At 46.1% G+C, this 18,994-nt stretch overlaps 1 protein-coding gene across 1 annotated transcript in view; it reads left to right on the top strand.

Annotated features, from left to right (window-relative positions):
- Window positions 1–18,994, top strand: part of LOC134802870 (F-box/LRR-repeat protein 20) — a 42,138-nt gene that overhangs the window by 16,309 nt on the left and 6,835 nt on the right. The window contains exons 11-12 of the mRNA XM_063775605.1: window positions 507–594; window positions 4,037–4,161. Coding sequence (XP_063631675.1) covers window positions 507–594; window positions 4,037–4,161 — 213 coding nt within the window. The remainder of the gene's footprint in view (window positions 1–506; window positions 595–4,036; window positions 4,162–18,994) is intronic.

Raw genomic sequence — 18,994 nt, 5'->3', positions numbered from 1 at the left:
TTGGTTAAAATTCTCCCACATTTCAAAGTTTGAGAACCTGTAAACAGCATGATGACGTAGGCGCGTGTCAGTTAGGTCATACGCGAATCTCGGAATGGAGTACCAGGCGGAGTATATTATTATACCATGGCCGCTATAACAACAAATACTAAAAAGTACGGAACCCTCGGCGGGCGCGTCCGACTCTCACTCGTCCAGTTTTTATTTTAGCATTACAAAAAGACTACGCGATTTTGACGTGTCATAATTGAAAAATCAGTAAATATTACTTATGAAAGCAAAGGAATGTAAATAATCGTATATGATTCATAATTGTTACATATTTGCCGTGACTTAGTTTATATAACTGGGTCAAGCAGATCTTGTCAGTAGAAAAAGGCGGCAAATTTGAAAAATGTAGGCGCGAAAGGATATCGTCCCATAGAAAATTTGAATTTCGCGCCTTTTTCTACTGACAAGATTTGCTTGATCATCTATAATATGGTTGTATGTATGGTTGTTGATAGACGTTGTCCCACTGCGAGCTGATAACGGACAACGGCATCAAGCAACTCTCCATGTCCCCCTGCGCCGCGGAGCACCTCACCGTGTTGGGTATGTCGCCACACCTGCCCGTACATGTACATACGTGTCCCACTGCGAGCTGATAACGGACAACGGCATCAAGCAGCTGTCCATGTCCCCCTGCGCCGCGGAGCACCTCACCGTGTTGGGTATGTCGCCACACCTGCCCGTACATGTACATACGTGTCCCACTGCGAGCTGATAACGGACAACGGCATCAAGCAACTCTCCATGTCCCCCTGCGCCGCGGAGCACCTCACCGTGTTGGGTATGTCGCCACACCTGCCCGTACATGTACATACGTGTCCCACTGCGAGCTGATAACGGACAACGGCATCAAGCAACTCTCCATGTCCCCCTGCGCCGCGGAGCACCTCACCGTGTTGGGTATGTCGCCACACCTGCCCGTACATGTACATACGTGTCCCACTGCGAGCTGATAACGGACAACGGCATCAAGCAACTCTCCATGTCCCCCTGCGCCGCGGAGCACCTCACCGTGTTGGGTATGTCGCCACACCTGCCCGTACATGTACATACGTGTCCCACTGCGAGCTGATAACGGACAACGGCATCAAGCAACTCTCCATGTCCCCCTGCGCCGCGGAGCACCTCACCGTGTTGGGTATGTCGCCACACCTGCCCGTACATGTACATACGTGTCCCACTGCGAGCTGATAACGGACAACGGCATCAAGCAACTCTCCATGTCCCCCTGCGCCGCGGAGCACCTCACCGTGTTGGGTATGTCGCCACACCTGCCCGTACATGTACATACGTGTCCCACTGCGAGCTGATAACGGACAACGGCATCAAGCAGCTCTCCATGTCCCCCTGCGCCGCGGAGCACCTCACCGTGTTGGGTATGTCGCCACACCTGCCCGTACATGTACATACGTGTCCCACTGCGAGCTGATAACGGACAACGGCATCAAGCAACTCTCCATGTCCCCCTGCGCCGCGGAGCACCTCACCGTGTTGGGTATGTCGCCACACCTGCCCGTACATGTACATACGTGTCCCACTGCGAGCTGATAACGGACAACGGCATCAAGCAGCTGTCCATGTCCCCCTGCGCCGCGGAGCACCTCACCGTGTTGGGTATGTCGCCACACCTGCCCGTACATGTACATACGTGTCCCACTGCGAGCTGATAACGGACAACGGCATCAAGCAACTCTCCATGTCCCCCTGCGCCGCGGAGCACCTCACCGTGTTGGGTATGTCGCCACACCTGCCCGTACATGTACATACGTGTCCCACTGCGAGCTGATAACGGACAACGGCATCAAGCAACTCTCCCGGTCCCCCTGCGCCGCGGAGCACCTCACCGTGTTGGGTATGTCGCCACACCTGCCCGTACATGTACATACGTGTCCCACTGCGAGCTGATAACGGACAACGGCATCAAGCAGCTGTCCATGTCCCCCTGCGTCGCGGAGCACCTCACCGTGTTGGGTATGTCGCCACACCTGCCCGTACATGTACATACGTGTCCCACTGCGAGCTGATAACGGACAACGGCATCAAGCAACTCTCCATGTCCCCCTGCGCAGCGGAGCACCTCACCGTGTGGGGTATGTCGCCACACCTGCCCGTACATGTACATACGTGTCCCACTGCGAGCTGATAACGGACAACGGCATCAAGCAGCTGTCCATGTCCCCCTGCGTCGCGGAGCACCTCACCGTGTTGGGTATGTCGCCACACCTGCCCGTACATGTACATACGTGTCCCACTGCGAGCTGATAACGGACAACGGCATCAAGCAACTCTCCATGTCCCCCTGCGCCGCGGAGCACCTCACCGTGTTGGGTATGTCGCCACACCTGCCCGTACATGTACATACGTGTCCCACTGCGAGCTGATAACGGACAACGGCATCAAGCAACTCTCCATGTCCCCCTGCGCCGCGGAGCACCTCACCGTGTTGGGTATGTCGCCACACCTGCCCGTACATGTACATACGTGTCCCACTGCGAGCTGATAACGGACAACGGCATCAAGCAACTCTCCATGTCCCCCTGCGCCGCGGAGCACCTCACCGTGTTGGGTATGTCGCCACACCTGCCCGTACATGTACATACGTGTCCCACTGCGAGCTGATAACGGACAACGGCATCAAGCAGCTGTCCATGTCCCCCTGCGCCGCGGAGCACCTCACCGTGTTGGGTATGTCGCCACACCTGCCCGTACATGTACATACGTGTCCCACTGCGAGCTGATAACGGACAACGGCATCAAGCAGCTGTCCATGTCCCCCTGCGCCGCGGAGCACCTCACCGTGTTGGGTATGTCGCCACACCTGCCCGTACATGTACATACGTGTCCCACTGCGAGCTGATAACGGACAACGGCATCAAGCAGCTGTCCATGTCCCCCTGCGCCGCGGAGCACCTCACCGTGTTGGGTATGTCGCCACACCTGCCCGTACATGTACATACGTGTCCCACTGCGAGCTGATAACTGACAACGGCATCAAGCAGCTCTCCATGTCCCCCTGCGCCGCGGAGCACCTCGCCGTGTTGGGTATGTCGAAATAAAATGTACAGTACATCTGGTGCTGCATTACGACACCATGTGCACAAGCAAAAATATAAAAATATAATAAAAAATACAAAAAAAAAAAATAATAAGCAAAAATATAATAAGCACATTACGTAACTACGTCGAAAATTAACAGATGTGAAAACGGCTATTACTAGGGAAAGCAACACGGCCCTGCCGATGTACTGACAATTTTGTTACGAGCCCATGCATGCAGCAGTGCTGTAGGAGTGGACAATATGATTTGGACATCGTTTTTGAAAAACACATATTTTCAGCAATAGTTATTTGTACAACAAGAGATCAAAGTTTGATATTTCTTCGAGTGCTTATTTTGAGTCCCGTGCAAGCGAAAGATTCTATAGTAGAATTAATTTAGAATCTTGAGCGTAGTAAGGGATTCAAAAGCGCACGAGATGTAAATAACTTTGATCTCGTGTAGTACACAAAATTTTTCACCCTAAGCAGTGAGAACATACCTAGAGGGACAGAGATAATAGAACCCAAGTATATCGAACGTGTATTAGACCCCGCATGTTGAAATGACATTTGACTATAAAGGTCACTTGAATGTCATTTAGTCTCACTCAGTGAGCAAAATATTTTGCTCACTGAGTGAGACAAAATGACTCAGTGAGCAAAATCGCATTTTGCTCACTGTTTTTAAGAAGCAAAGTACCCTTGTTCGAGTTGCTGAGGTGAAATAAACATTAAATATTACTATTATGGCTCCCATTACTGGGTCATTTTATGTTCATGTGTAAAATTTGTTAGAATAAACAAAATTGTTGTGTGGAACTAGACGAACTAATTTGCATCGGGGCTCGTAACATCTTTATAATCGTCTTGATAACTAACTTAAGAAAAGTACAGTCGGTGTTAAAAGCTTACATCAAAAACGAAATTGACAATAAGTTGTTTCCAGGTCTAGACAACTGTCCGCTGGTGACGGACGGGGCGCTGGAGCACCTGACTTCGTGCCACAACCTGCAGCTGATCGAGCTATACGACTGCCAGTTGGTCACTAGGAACGCCATCCGGAAACTTAGGGTATGTTCCACACATCCGGAAACTTAGGGTATGTCCCACAACCTACAGCTGATCGAGTTATACGACTGCCAGTTGGTCACTAGGAACGCCATCCGGAAACTTAGGGTATGTTCCACACATCCGGAAACTTAGGGTATGTCCCACAACCTACAGCTGATCGAGTTATACGACTGCCAGTTGGTCACTAGGAACGCCATCCGGAAACTTAGGGTATGTTCCACACATCCGGAAACTTAGGGTATGTCCCACAAATTACAGCTGATCGAGTTATACGACTGCCAGTTGGTCACTAGGAACGCCATCCGGAAACTTAGGGTATGTCCCACATATCCGGAAACTTAGGGTATGGCCCACAACCTACAGCTGATCGAGTTATACGACTGCCAGTTGGTCACTAGGAACGCCATCCGGAAACTTAGGGTATGTTCCACATATCCGGAAACTTAGGGTATGGCCCACAACCTACAGCTGATCGAGTTATACGACTGCCAGTTGGTCACTAGGAACGCCATCCGGAAACTTAGGGTATGTTCCACACATCCGGAAACTTAGGGTATGGCCCACAACCTACAGCTGATCGAGTTATACGACTGCCAGTTGGTCACTAGGAACGCCATCCGGAAACTTAGGGTATGTCCCACATATCCGGAAACTTAGGGTATGGCCCACAACCTACAGCTGATCGAGTTATACGACTGCCAGTTGGTCACTAGGAACGCCATCCGGAAACTTAGGGTATGTCCCACATATCCGGAAACTTAGGGTATGGCCCACAACCTACAGCTGATCGAGTTATACGACTGCCAGTTGGTCACTAGGAACGCCATCCGGAAACTTAGGGTATGTCCCACATATCCGGAAACTTAGGGTATGTACCACAACCTGCAGCTGATCGAGTTATACGACTGCCAGTTGGTCACTAGGAACGCCATCCGGAAACTTAGGGTATGTTCCACACATCCGGAAACTTAGGGTATGGCCCACAACCTACAGCTGATCGAGTTATACGACTGCCAGTTGGTCACTAGGAACGCCATCCGGAAACTTAGGGTATGTCCCACATATCCGGAAACTTAGGGTATGGCCCACAACCTACAGCTGATCGAGTTATACGACTGCCAGTTGGTCACTAGGAACGCCATCCGGAAACTTAGGGTATGTCCCACATATCCGGAAACTTAGGGTATGGCCCACAACCTACAGCTGATCGAGTTATACGACTGCCAGTTGGTCACTAGGAACGCCATCCGGAAACTTAGGGTATGTCCCACATATCCGGAAACTTAGGGTATGGCCCACAACCTACAGCTGATCGAGTTATACGACTGTCAGTTGGTCACTAGGAACGCCATCCGGAAACTTAGGGTATGTCCCACATATCCGGAAACTTAGGGTATGGCCCACAACCTACAGCTGATCGAGTTATACGACTGCCAGTTGGTCACTAGGAACGCCATCCGGAAACTTAGGGTATGTCCCACATATCCGGAAACTTAGGGTATGTCCCACAACCTACAGCTGATCGAGTTATACGACTGCCAGTTGGTCACTAGGAACGCCATCCGGAAACTTAGGGTATGTTCCACACACCCGGAAACTTAGGGTATGTACCACAACCTACAGTTGATCGAGTTATACGACTGCCAGTTGGTCACTAGGAACGCCATCCGGAAACTTAGGGTATGTTCCACATATCCGGAAACTTAGGGTATGTTCCACATATCCGGAAACTTAGGGTATGTTCCACAACCTACAGCTGATCGAGTTATACGACTGCCAGTTGGTCACTAGGAACGCCATCCGGAAACTTAGGGTATGTCCCACATATCCGGAAACTTAGGGTATGTCCCACACAACCGGAAACTTAGGGTATATCCCACAACCTGCAGCTGATCGAGTTATACGACTTCCAGTTGGTCACTAGGAACGCTATCCGGAAACTTAGGGTATGTCCCACACATCCGGAAACTTAGGGTATGTCCCACACATCCGGAAACTTAGGGTATGGCACACATATCCGGAAACTTAGGGTATGGCACACATATCCGGAAACTTTGGGTATGTCCCACAACCTACAGCTGATCGAGTTATACGACTGCCAGTTGGTCACTAGGAACGCCATCCGGAAACTTAGGGTATGTCCCACATATCCGGAAACTTAGGGTATGTCCCACACATCCGGAAACTTAGGGTATGGCACACATATCCGGAAACTTTGGGTATGTCCCACAACCTACAGCTGATCGAGCTATACGACTGCCAGTTGGTCACTAGGAACGCCATCCGGAAACTTAGGGTATGTTCCACACATCCGGAAACTTAATGTCCCACAATCTACAATTGATCAAGTTATACGACTGCCAGTTGGTCACTAGGAACGCTATCCGGAAACTTAGGGTATGTTCCACACATCCGGAAACTTAGGGTATGTCCCACACAACCGGAAACTTAGGGTATGTCCCACACAACCGGAAACTTAGGGTATGTCCCACAATCTACAATTGATCGAGTTATACGACTGCCAGTTGGTCACTAGGAACGCTATCCGGAAACTTAGGGTATGTTCCACACATCCGGAAACTTAGGGTATGTCCCACACAACCGGAAACTTAGGGTATGTCCCACACAACCGGAAACTTAGGGTATGTCCCACAATCTACAATTGATCGAGTTATACGACTGCCAGTTGGTCACTAGGAACGCTATCCGGAAACTTAGGGTATGTCCCACACAACCGGAAACTTAGGGTATGTCCCACACAACCGGAAACTTAGGGTATGTCCCACACAACCGGAAACTTAGGGTATGTCCCACAACCTACAGCTGATCGAGCTATACGACTGCCAGTTGGTCACTAGGAACGCTATCCGGAAACTTAGGGTATGTCCCACACAACCGGAAACTTAGGGTATGTCCCACACAACCGGAAACTTAGGGTATGTCCCACAACCTACAGCTGATCGAGCTATACGACTGCCAGTTGGTCACTAGGAACGCCATCCGGAAACTTAGGGTATGTCCCACACATCCGGAAACTTAGGGTATGTCCCACACAACCGGAAACTTAGGGTATGTCCCACAACCTACAGCTGATCGAGCTATACGACTGCCAGTTGGTCACTAGGAACGCCATCCGGAAACTTAGGGTATGTCCCACATATCCGGAAACTTAGGGTATGGCCCACAACCTACAGCTGATCGAGTTATACGACTGCCAGTTGGTCACTAGGAACGCCATCCGGAAACTTAGGGTATGTCCCACATATCCGGAAACTTAGGGTATGGCCCACAACCTACAGCTGATCGAGTTATACGACTGTCAGTTGGTCACTAGGAACGCCATCCGGAAACTTAGGGTATGTCCCACATATCCGGAAACTTAGGGTATGGCCCACAACCTACAGCTGATCGAGTTATACGACTGCCAGTTGGTCACTAGGAACGCCATCCGGAAACTTAGGGTATGTTCCACACACCCGGAAACTTAGGGTATGTACCACAACCTACAGTTGATCGAGTTATACGACTGCCAGTTGGTCACTAGGAACGCCATCCGGAAACTTAGGGTATGTTCCACATATCCGGAAACTTAGGGTATGTTCCACATATCCGGAAACTTAGGGTATGTTCCACAACCTACAGCTGATCGAGTTATACGACTGCCAGTTGGTCACTAGGAACGCCATCCGGAAACTTAGGGTATGTCCCACATATCCGGAAACTTAGGGTATGTCCCACACAACCGGAAACTTAGGGTATATCCCACAACCTGCAGCTGATCGAGTTATACGACTTCCAGTTGGTCACTAGGAACGCTATCCGGAAACTTAGGGTATGTCCCACAACCTACAGTTGATCGAGTTATACGACTGCCAGTTGGTCACTAGGAACGCCATCCGGAAACTTAGGGTATGTCCCACACATCCGGAAACTTAGGGTATGTCCCACACATCCGGAAACTTAGGGTATGGCACACATATCCGGAAACTTTGGGTATGTCCCACAACCTACAGCTGATCGAGCTATACGACTGCCAGTTGGTCACTAGGAACGCCATCCGGAAACTTAGGGTATGTTCCACACATCCGGAAACTTAATGTCCCACAATCTACAATTGATCAAGTTATACGACTGCCAGTTGGTCACTAGGAACGCTATCCGGAAACTTAGGGTATGTTCCACACATCCGGAAACTTAATGTCCCACAATCTACAATTGATCAAGTTATACGACTGCCAGTTGGTCACTAGGAACGCTATCCGGAAACTTAGGGTATGTTCCACACATCCGGAAACTTAGGGTATGTCCCACACAACCGGAAACTTAGGGTATGTCCCACACAACCGGAAACTTAGGGTATGTCCCACAATCTACAATTGATCGAGTTATACGACTGCCAGTTGGTCACTAGGAACGCTATCCGGAAACTTAGGGTATGTCCCACACAACCGGAAACTTAGGGTATGTCCCACACAACCGGAAACTTAGGGTATGTCCCACACAACCGGAAACTTAGGGTATGTCCCACAACCTACAGCTGATCGAGCTATACGACTGCCAGTTGGTCACTAGGAATGCCATCCGGAAACTTAGGGTATGTCCCACACAACCGGAAACTTAGGGTATGTCCCACACAACCGGAAACTTAGGGTATGTCCCACAACCTACAGCTGATCGAGCTATACGACTGCCAGTTGGTCACTAGGAACGCCATCCGGAAACTTAGGGTATGTTCCACACATCCGGAAACTTAATGTCCCACAATCTACAATTGATCAAGTTATACGACTGCCAGTTGGTCACTAGGAACGCTATCCGGAAACTTAGGGTATGTTCCACACATCCGGAAACTTAGGGTATGTCCCACACAACCGGAAACTTAGGGTATGTCCCACACAACCGGAAACTTAGGGTATGTCCCACAATCTACAATTGATCGAGTTATACGACTGCCAGTTGGTCACTAGGAACGCTATCCGGAAACTTAGGGTATGTTCCACACATCCGGAAACTTAGGGTATGTCCCACACAACCGGAAACTTAGGGTATGTCCCACACAACCGGAAACTTAGGGTATGTCCCACAATCTACAATTGATCGAGTTATACGACTGCCAGTTGGTCACTAGGAACGCTATCCGGAAACTTAGGGTATGTCCCACACAACCGGAAACTTAGGGTATGTCCCACACAACCGGAAACTTAGGGTATGTCCCACACAACCGGAAACTTAGGGTATGTCCCACAACCTACAGCTGATCGAGCTATACGACTGCCAGTTGGTCACTAGGAACGCCATCCGGAAACTTAGGGTATGTCCCACACAACCGGAAACTTAGGGTATGTCCCACACAACCGGAAACTTAGGGTATGTCCCACAACCTACAGCTGATCGAGCTATACGACTGCCAGTTGGTCACTAGGAATGCCATCCGGAAACTTAGGGTATGTCCCACACAACCGGAAACTTAGGGTATGTCCCACACAACCGGAAACTTAGGGTATGTCCCACAACCTACAGCTGATCGAGCTATACGACTGCCAGTTGGTCACTAGGAACGCCATCCGGAAACTTAGGGTATGTCCCACATATCCGGAAACTTAGGGTATGGCCCACAACCTACAGCTGATCGAGTTATACGACTGCCAGTTGGTCACTAGGAACGCCATCCGGAAACTTAGGGTATGTCCCACATATCCGGAAACTTAGGGTATGGCCCACAACCTACAGCTGATCGAGTTATACGACTGTCAGTTGGTCACTAGGAACGCCATCCGGAAACTTAGGGTATGTCCCACATATCCGGAAACTTAGGGTATGGCCCACAACCTACAGCTGATCGAGTTATACGACTGCCAGTTGGTCACTAGGAACGCCATCCGGAAACTTAGGGTATGTTCCACACACCCGGAAACTTAGGGTATGTACCACAACCTACAGTTGATCGAGTTATACGACTGCCAGTTGGTCACTAGGAACGCCATCCGGAAACTTAGGGTATGTTCCACATATCCGGAAACTTAGGGTATGTTCCACATATCCGGAAACTTAGGGTATGTTCCACAACCTACAGCTGATCGAGTTATACGACTGCCAGTTGGTCACTAGGAACGCCATCCGGAAACTTAGGGTATGTCCCACATATCCGGAAACTTAGGGTATGTCCCACACAACCGGAAACTTAGGGTATATCCCACAACCTGCAGCTGATCGAGTTATACGACTTCCAGTTGGTCACTAGGAACGCTATCCGGAAACTTAGGGTATGTCCCACAACCTACAGTTGATCGAGTTATACGACTGCCAGTTGGTCACTAGGAACGCCATCCGGAAACTTAGGGTATGTCCCACACATCCGGAAACTTAGGGTATGTCCCACACATCCGGAAACTTAGGGTATGGCACACATATCCGGAAACTTTGGGTATGTCCCACAACCTACAGCTGATCGAGCTATACGACTGCCAGTTGGTCACTAGGAACGCCATCCGGAAACTTAGGGTATGTTCCACACATCCGGAAACTTAATGTCCCACAATCTACAATTGATCAAGTTATACGACTGCCAGTTGGTCACTAGGAACGCTATCCGGAAACTTAGGGTATGTTCCACACATCCGGAAACTTAATGTCCCACAATCTACAATTGATCAAGTTATACGACTGCCAGTTGGTCACTAGGAACGCTATCCGGAAACTTAGGGTATGTTCCACACATCCGGAAACTTAGGGTATGTCCCACACAACCGGAAACTTAGGGTATGTCCCACACAACCGGAAACTTAGGGTATGTCCCACAATCTACAATTGATCGAGTTATACGACTGCCAGTTGGTCACTAGGAACGCTATCCGGAAACTTAGGGTATGTCCCACACAACCGGAAACTTAGGGTATGTCCCACACAACCGGAAACTTAGGGTATGTCCCACACAACCGGAAACTTAGGGTATGTCCCACAACCTACAGCTGATCGAGCTATACGACTGCCAGTTGGTCACTAGGAATGCCATCCGGAAACTTAGGGTATGTCCCACACAACCGGAAACTTAGGGTATGTCCCACACAACCGGAAACTTAGGGTATGTCCCACAACCTACAGCTGATCGAGCTATACGACTGCCAGTTGGTCACTAGGAATGCCATCCGGAAACTTAGGGTATGTCCCACACAACCGGAAACTTAGGGTATGTCCCACACAACCGGAAACTTAGGGTATGTCCCACAACCTACAGCTGATCGAGCTATACGACTGCCAGTTGGTCACTAGGAATGCCATCCGGAAACTAAGGGTATGTCCCACACAACCGGAAACTTAGGGTATGTCCCACACAACCGGAAACTTAGGGTATGTCCCACAATCTACAATTGATCGAGTTATACGACTGCCAGTTGGTCACTAGGAACGCCATCCGGAAACTTAGGGTATGTCCCACACAACCGGAAACTTAGGGTATGTCCCACACAACCGGAAACTTAGGGTATGTCCCACACAACCGGAAACTTAGGGTATGTCCCACAACCTACAGCTGATCGAGCTATACGACTGCCAGTTGGTCACTAGGAATGCCATCCGGAAACTAAGGGTATGTCCCACACAACCGGAAACTTAGGGTATGTCCCACACAACCGGAAACTTAGGGTATGTCCCACAATCTACAATTGATCGAGTTATACGACTGCCAGTTGGTCACTAGGAACGCTATCCGGAAACTTAGGGTATGTCCCACACAACCGGAAACTTAGGGTATGTCCCACACAACCGGAAACTTAGGGTATGTCCCACACAACCGGAAACTTAGGGTATGTCCCACAACCTACAGCTGATCGAGCTATACGACTGCCAGTTGGTCACTAGGAATGCCATCCGGAAACTTAGGGTATGTCCCACACAACCGGAAACTTAGGGTATGTCCCACACAACCGGAAACTTAGGGTATGTCCCACAACCTACAGCTGATCGAGCTATACGACTGCCAGTTGGTCACTAGGAATGCCATCCGGAAACTTAGGGTATGTCCCACACAACCGGAAACTTAGGGTATGTCCCACACAACCGGAAACTTAGGGTATGTCCCACAACCTACAGCTGATCGAGCTATACGACTGCCAGTTGGTCACTAGGAACGCCATCCGGAAACTTAGGGTATGTCCCACATATCCGGAAACTTAGGGTATGGCCCACAACCTACAGCTGATCGAGTTATACGACTGCCAGTTGGTCACTAGGAACGCCATCCGGAAACTTAGGGTATGTCCCACATATCCGGAAACTTAGGGTATGGCCCACAACCTACAGCTGATCGAGTTATACGACTGTCAGTTGGTCACTAGGAACGCCATCCGGAAACTTAGGGTATGTCCCACATATCCGGAAACTTAGGGTATGGCCCACAACCTACAGCTGATCGAGTTATACGACTGCCAGTTGGTCACTAGGAACGCCATCCGGAAACTTAGGGTATGTCCCACATATCCGGAAACTTAGGGTATGTCCCACAACCTACAGCTGATCGAGTTATACGACTGCCAGTTGGTCACTAGGAACGCCATCCGGAAACTTAGGGTATGTTCCACACACCCGGAAACTTAGGGTATGTACCACAACCTACAGTTGATCGAGTTATACGACTGCCAGTTGGTCACTAGGAACGCCATCCGGAAACTTAGGGTATGTTCCACATATCCGGAAACTTAGGGTATGTTCCACATATCCGGAAACTTAGGGTATGTTCCACAACCTACAGCTGATCGAGTTATACGACTGCCAGTTGGTCACTAGGAACGCCATCCGGAAACTTAGGGTATGTCCCACATATCCGGAAACTTAGGGTATGTCCCACACAACCGGAAACTTAGGGTATATCCCACAACCTGCAGCTGATCGAGTTATACGACTTCCAGTTGGTCACTAGGAACGCTATCCGGAAACTTAGGGTATGTCCCACAACCTACAGTTGATCGAGTTATACGACTGCCAGTTGGTCACTAGGAACGCCATCCGGAAACTTAGGGTATGTCCCACACATCCGGAAACTTAGGGTATGTCCCACACATCCGGAAACTTAGGGTATGGCACACATATCCGGAAACTTTGGGTATGTCCCACAACCTACAGCTGATCGAGCTATACGACTGCCAGTTGGTCACTAGGAACGCCATCCGGAAACTTAGGGTATGTTCCACACATCCGGAAACTTAATGTCCCACAATCTACAATTGATCAAGTTATACGACTGCCAGTTGGTCACTAGGAACGCTATCCGGAAACTTAGGGTATGTTCCACACATCCGGAAACTTAATGTCCCACAATCTACAATTGATCAAGTTATACGACTGCCAGTTGGTCACTAGGAACGCTATCCGGAAACTTAGGGTATGTTCCACACATCCGGAAACTTAGGGTATGTCCCACACAACCGGAAACTTAGGGTATGTCCCACACAACCGGAAACTTAGGGTATGTCCCACAATCTACAATTGATCGAGTTATACGACTGCCAGTTGGTCACTAGGAACGCTATCCGGAAACTTAGGGTATGTCCCACACAACCGGAAACTTAGGGTATGTCCCACACAACCGGAAACTTAGGGTATGTCCCACACAACCGGAAACTTAGGGTATGTCCCACAACCTACAGCTGATCGAGCTATACGACTGCCAGTTGGTCACTAGGAATGCCATCCGGAAACTTAGGGTATGTCCCACACAACCGGAAACTTAGGGTATGTCCCACACAACCGGAAACTTAGGGTATGTCCCACAACCTACAGCTGATCGAGCTATACGACTGCCAGTTGGTCACTAGGAATGCCATCCGGAAACTTAGGGTATGTCCCACACAACCGGAAACTTAGGGTATGTCCCACACAACCGGAAACTTAGGGTATGTCCCACAACCTACAGCTGATCGAGCTATACGACTGCCAGTTGGTCACTAGGAATGCCATCCGGAAACTTAGGGTATGTCCCACACAACCGGAAACTTAGGGTATGTCCCACAACCTACAGCTGATCGAGCTATACGACTGCCAGTTGGTCACTAGGAATGCCATCCGGAAACTTAGGGTATGTCCCACACAACCGGAAACTTAGGGTATGTCCCACAACCTACAGCTGATCGAGCTATACGACTGCCAGTTGGTCACTAGGAATGCCATCCGGAAACTTAGGGTATGTCCCACCATACTTTAACTATTAGGCACAGAAATAGTATACAATAACAATACAATAAATATGAAGGAAAAAATGGAAATACTTGCTCGCTTCTGTAAGTCCCGTTTGTAGATACGTCCGGTATTTACTTAAAACAATACTAATAAAAAAAGTGCGAATCGGACTCGCCCACCGAGGGTTTCGTACTTTTTAGTATCTGTTGTTATAGCGGCAACAGAATTACATCATCGGTGAAAATTTCAACTGTCTAGCTATCACCGTTCATGAGATACAGCCTGGTGACAGACAGACGGACAGACAGACAGACGGACAGTGGAGTCTTAGTAATAGGGTCCCGTTTTTACCCTTTGGGTACGGAACCCTAAAAAGATTTAGATTTAGATTAAACGTTTATTTATAAGGTAGATACAAACATTAAGAATAAAATAAACTAACTTATCTATAAAATAAAACTAAATTAAAATTAAATAAAATTAAATTAAAATACGTCTAAGAAATTGGGCCCCTTTGGCATGGTGCCGAGGACGCTGGCAGATTTAGATTTATTTATTTCATAATATTAAATTACAATATAAATTATTTTGCACTAATCTATACGAATTTATATTATGATCGTCAAGTAGGAAAATAACAATTGATTATAATTATACAAATGTCAAGCAATACACAATTTAAAAACCATTATAAGCAATCAATTAATTAACTAAATTATTAACAATGTCAAATAATATAAAATTAAAAACAATGTCAATATGGTTAAGATAAGCACGGATATCTCATAAGGATCGTCAAATTAAAATAAAATAAAATAAATGAAATACAGGTCAATAGAAAAATTAACTACATTCAGTTTATTATATTACATGTCATTTCCATATATTCATTTACAGAATATAATGGATTATCCAATAAAAAGAGTCTCAATTGGCGTTCAAATGTTTCGTCAGATGGTTCGGTTCGCAATTTTGCAGGTAGACGTTCATAGTACGTTGGTCCAATCACCCTCGGATTTTTGACTGAAAGTGCCATGCGACGCGGCACTGTGCATAGTCTCCCCGTGGATCGAAGCTGTTTGCCCGCAACCTCGACACGTTTGAACATTGGCAAATTATTTCTTACAAACATTAACACTTGAAATATGTAAAGTGAGTAATGTGTGTGTGTGATTATGCCAATTTGCTTGAATACATTTCATTTCATTCATTTCATTTATTCAGTCACAATTTACATTGTATATGAATATAAATTATAATTAAAATTAAAAATAAAACTTAAATTATATCATGCAGCTATAACTATTATTTTACAATAATAAGAAATAATAGTTCTTTACACGAATGTCTGGCTTTGACTCCGGCTAGCAATCGAACCGCCCGTTTTTGAAGTATCAAGACTCGCTTTGAATCCGTAGAATTTCCCCACATTAACTAGATTTATTAAGTAATAGTATACATTTACGCTCTCCGAATGGAATTAACTCGCCCCGCTTCGGCAGATTGACGCAACTCGATGTGTTCCCATTTCTCCCCGCCTCACGTGACCACATCTATATTAATAAACGCGAGCCGCTTTGACGGAAAAACCAAAAGAAATTATGCTCAATCGAAAGAGCTTGAAAAAATATCACTTTTGAATCGAGAACATATATCCGCAAAATTCGTATTGTCGCATATATTGCATTTAAAAGTGAAAAAATTTCGACAAACAATACTAAAGGCTCAATTTGTTGGTTGACATTTGACAGCTATGCGTTGCGTTTAGAAACTGCAAACATGCTTACAAGTTAGGTTGGTCGTTTTTTTTTGAATAAAAAGCAAGACGAATATTACTGTTTATTTGATGACTTTCCGGTATGTATAATGGTTATTATTCGCATTAAGTTTCCTTTCATATGGATATGTATACCGGTATAATTATTACATAAATTTGTTTTTAAGCCAGAACGTGCGATAGTCTGTTACGGCTTTTAAGACGATAGCAACACTGCCTAGACGTCAACGACGGCTGTTATTCGAAAATACTTTATCCGGTACTCCAGACGTGATAAAAACCTGTTAAATAGTGTATTGTGTGTGTTAACAATAAAAAATAGTCACCGAACATAGTGCAAAGTGCAAACACCATCGTAACGTAACGAGATTTGAACTTCAAAGCGTTCCATGGGTGTATTGTGTTTAGTATAAACATCGGTCTCTCAGTTGTATTTTAATATTTCAGAATGATTCCAAATATTCTTACATGCCGAGGCACTACTAGCTACCTGGAAATGCAAGTGAAAGCAACCTTGAAGCAGCTGTGATAAACTAATAAGTGAGCGAGATGAAAATGACGTTGTTCAAAGAAACTTTGAGTTAAGTGCCAGCTGACTGTAACTCACTCTAATTAAGTACATTGCCAGTGTGAAACAGTGCAAAAAGCTACAGTGTATTGTGGACATATTTAATAACTGTGCTTTAGACTATGAATCAAATTTGAGGTGTATCGGTGAATTGGAAAGTCAACTGCATAAAGCTAATAAGTTATCTCCGGAGTCAATGTAAGTTGAATATAAGATTAAATATAATAAGATATATAGATAGTATATATGTCGCAGTCAAAAGTGTGAACTGGTCAAAAGAACTTTTAACCGACAAAAACAGGCAAAACTGCTTTTGACTGAGCATGTTGGTCAAAAGTAGTTTTACCTGAAAATCATTGGTTAATAGTAATTGTGTTGTGACTGTTACTATCAGTCAAAAGTACTCGCAGAGATAGGTAGGTTAGGGTTATTTTTTTGCTACGCCCAAAAAACGAAACTGTTCCCAGAGATAGGTAGGTTAGGGTTATTTTTTTTTTGCTACGCCCTAAAAACGAAACTGCTGCCAGAAATAGGTATGATTTTCAGGTAAAACTACTTTTGACCAACATGCTCAGTCAAAAGCAGTTTTGCCTGTTTTTGTCGGTTAAAAGTTCTTTGGCCAGTTCACACTTTTGACTGCAACAGGTTGGGCTGGACATATGGCAAGGGAAGGTAAAGATAAGTGGGATAGAGAGGAAGCGGAATGGTATCCTAGAGATGGAAAAAGGAGAGAAGGGAGACCAATAATGAGGTGGTCGGATGACATAAAGAAGCATGCGGGACCTAATTGGATAGGGACGGCAAGGGATAGAGAGCTGTGGCGAGAGCTGGGGGAGGCCTATGCCAAGAAGGCAGACTGAAATAATTATTAAAAAGCAATGACATAAAAATTATTTAATAAAGTTACTAAGGAAAAAATATTGAAACTAATTGATATAAATGAAATGTGAATTTATTTAAATGTAATATGTGCTGAAATTTAATTTTTTGGTCAATAAAGGCTATTCTATTCTATTCTATTCTAATTTGACAGGTGACAACAAAAAAAATATTAATTCCTGCTAAAATTTCAGAGTCATAGTGAAGCGTAGTACATAGTACCAAAACATGTAATCATCGTTAATGTTTAAGCTAAATATGTAAATAGTAATTATAAGTCTAGAAATAATTTAGCTATTAAGGAAATAATTTGCATGACTTATTAAAGTCTGAATGTACGCTCACTCGACCATTGTAACACCACAATTGTACTACATTTAAAGCAAATAAATAAATTTCAAATTTCAAATTTCAAAGGTTGATTTTTAGGGTTCTGTAGCCAAAGGGTAAAAACGGGACCCCTATTACGAGGACTCCAATATGTTATTAGATCAAAACAAATTATTTTCAGAAAATATTTAATTTAGGCTTAGGGATGGCGAGGCTCCATAAGCCTTCAGTAAGTAGTGCATAAGTATACTTGGAAAAATTCGACCTATGCCGCCGTGGGTGGCCCGGTAGCAGAATGGCACAGGCACCTGCTGCAATAGCAGAGGACGCTGCTTTGATTCCAGCCTAGGGCACTGGAGGCCTTGGTCACTTTTTAGGGTTGCGTACCCATAGGGTAAAAACGGGACCCTATTAAATATTAAGACTCTGCTGTCTGTCTGTCTGTCACCAGGCTGTATCTCAAGATCTCATGAACCGTGATAACTAGATTAACTAGACAGTTTCAATTTTCACAAATGATGTATTTCTGTTGCCGCTATAACAACAAATACTAAAAACAAATTAAAGAAATATTTAAGCGGGGCCAATGCAATGCTAGGCTGAATATGACTGATGAAATGAGTAAATTTTTATTAATATGTTTTAATATGACATGTTGGTGGCAAACAAGCATACAAGGCTGTTAATGCCGATGGTAAGTGGGAGTTTAGACTAGACCTCTGCTTCTCCAAGGGACTCACATTGCTGACCGAGTAAATTTTTATTAATATGTTTTAATATGACATGTTGGTGGCAAACAAGCATACAAGGCTGTTAATGCCAATGGTAAGTGGGAGTTTAGACTAGACCTCTGCTTCTCCAAGGGACTCACATTGCTGACCGAGTAAATTTTTATTAATATGTTTTAATATGACATGTTGGTGGCAAACAAGCATACAAGGCTGGTGGGAGTTTAGACTAGACCTCTGCTTCTCCAAGGGACTCACATTGCTGACCGAGTAAATTTTTATTAATATGTTTTAACATGGCATGTTGGTGGCAAACAAGCATACAACTCATACAAGATGTAAGTGGGAGTTTAGACTAGACCTCTGATTCTCCAAGGGACT

This window comes from Cydia splendana, chromosome 25, assembly GCF_910591565.1.
Source record: "Cydia splendana chromosome 25, ilCydSple1.2, whole genome shotgun sequence".
Lineage (NCBI taxonomy): Eukaryota > Metazoa > Arthropoda > Insecta > Lepidoptera > Tortricidae > Cydia > Cydia splendana.
This window is presented reverse-complemented; position numbering and strand designations above follow the sequence as displayed.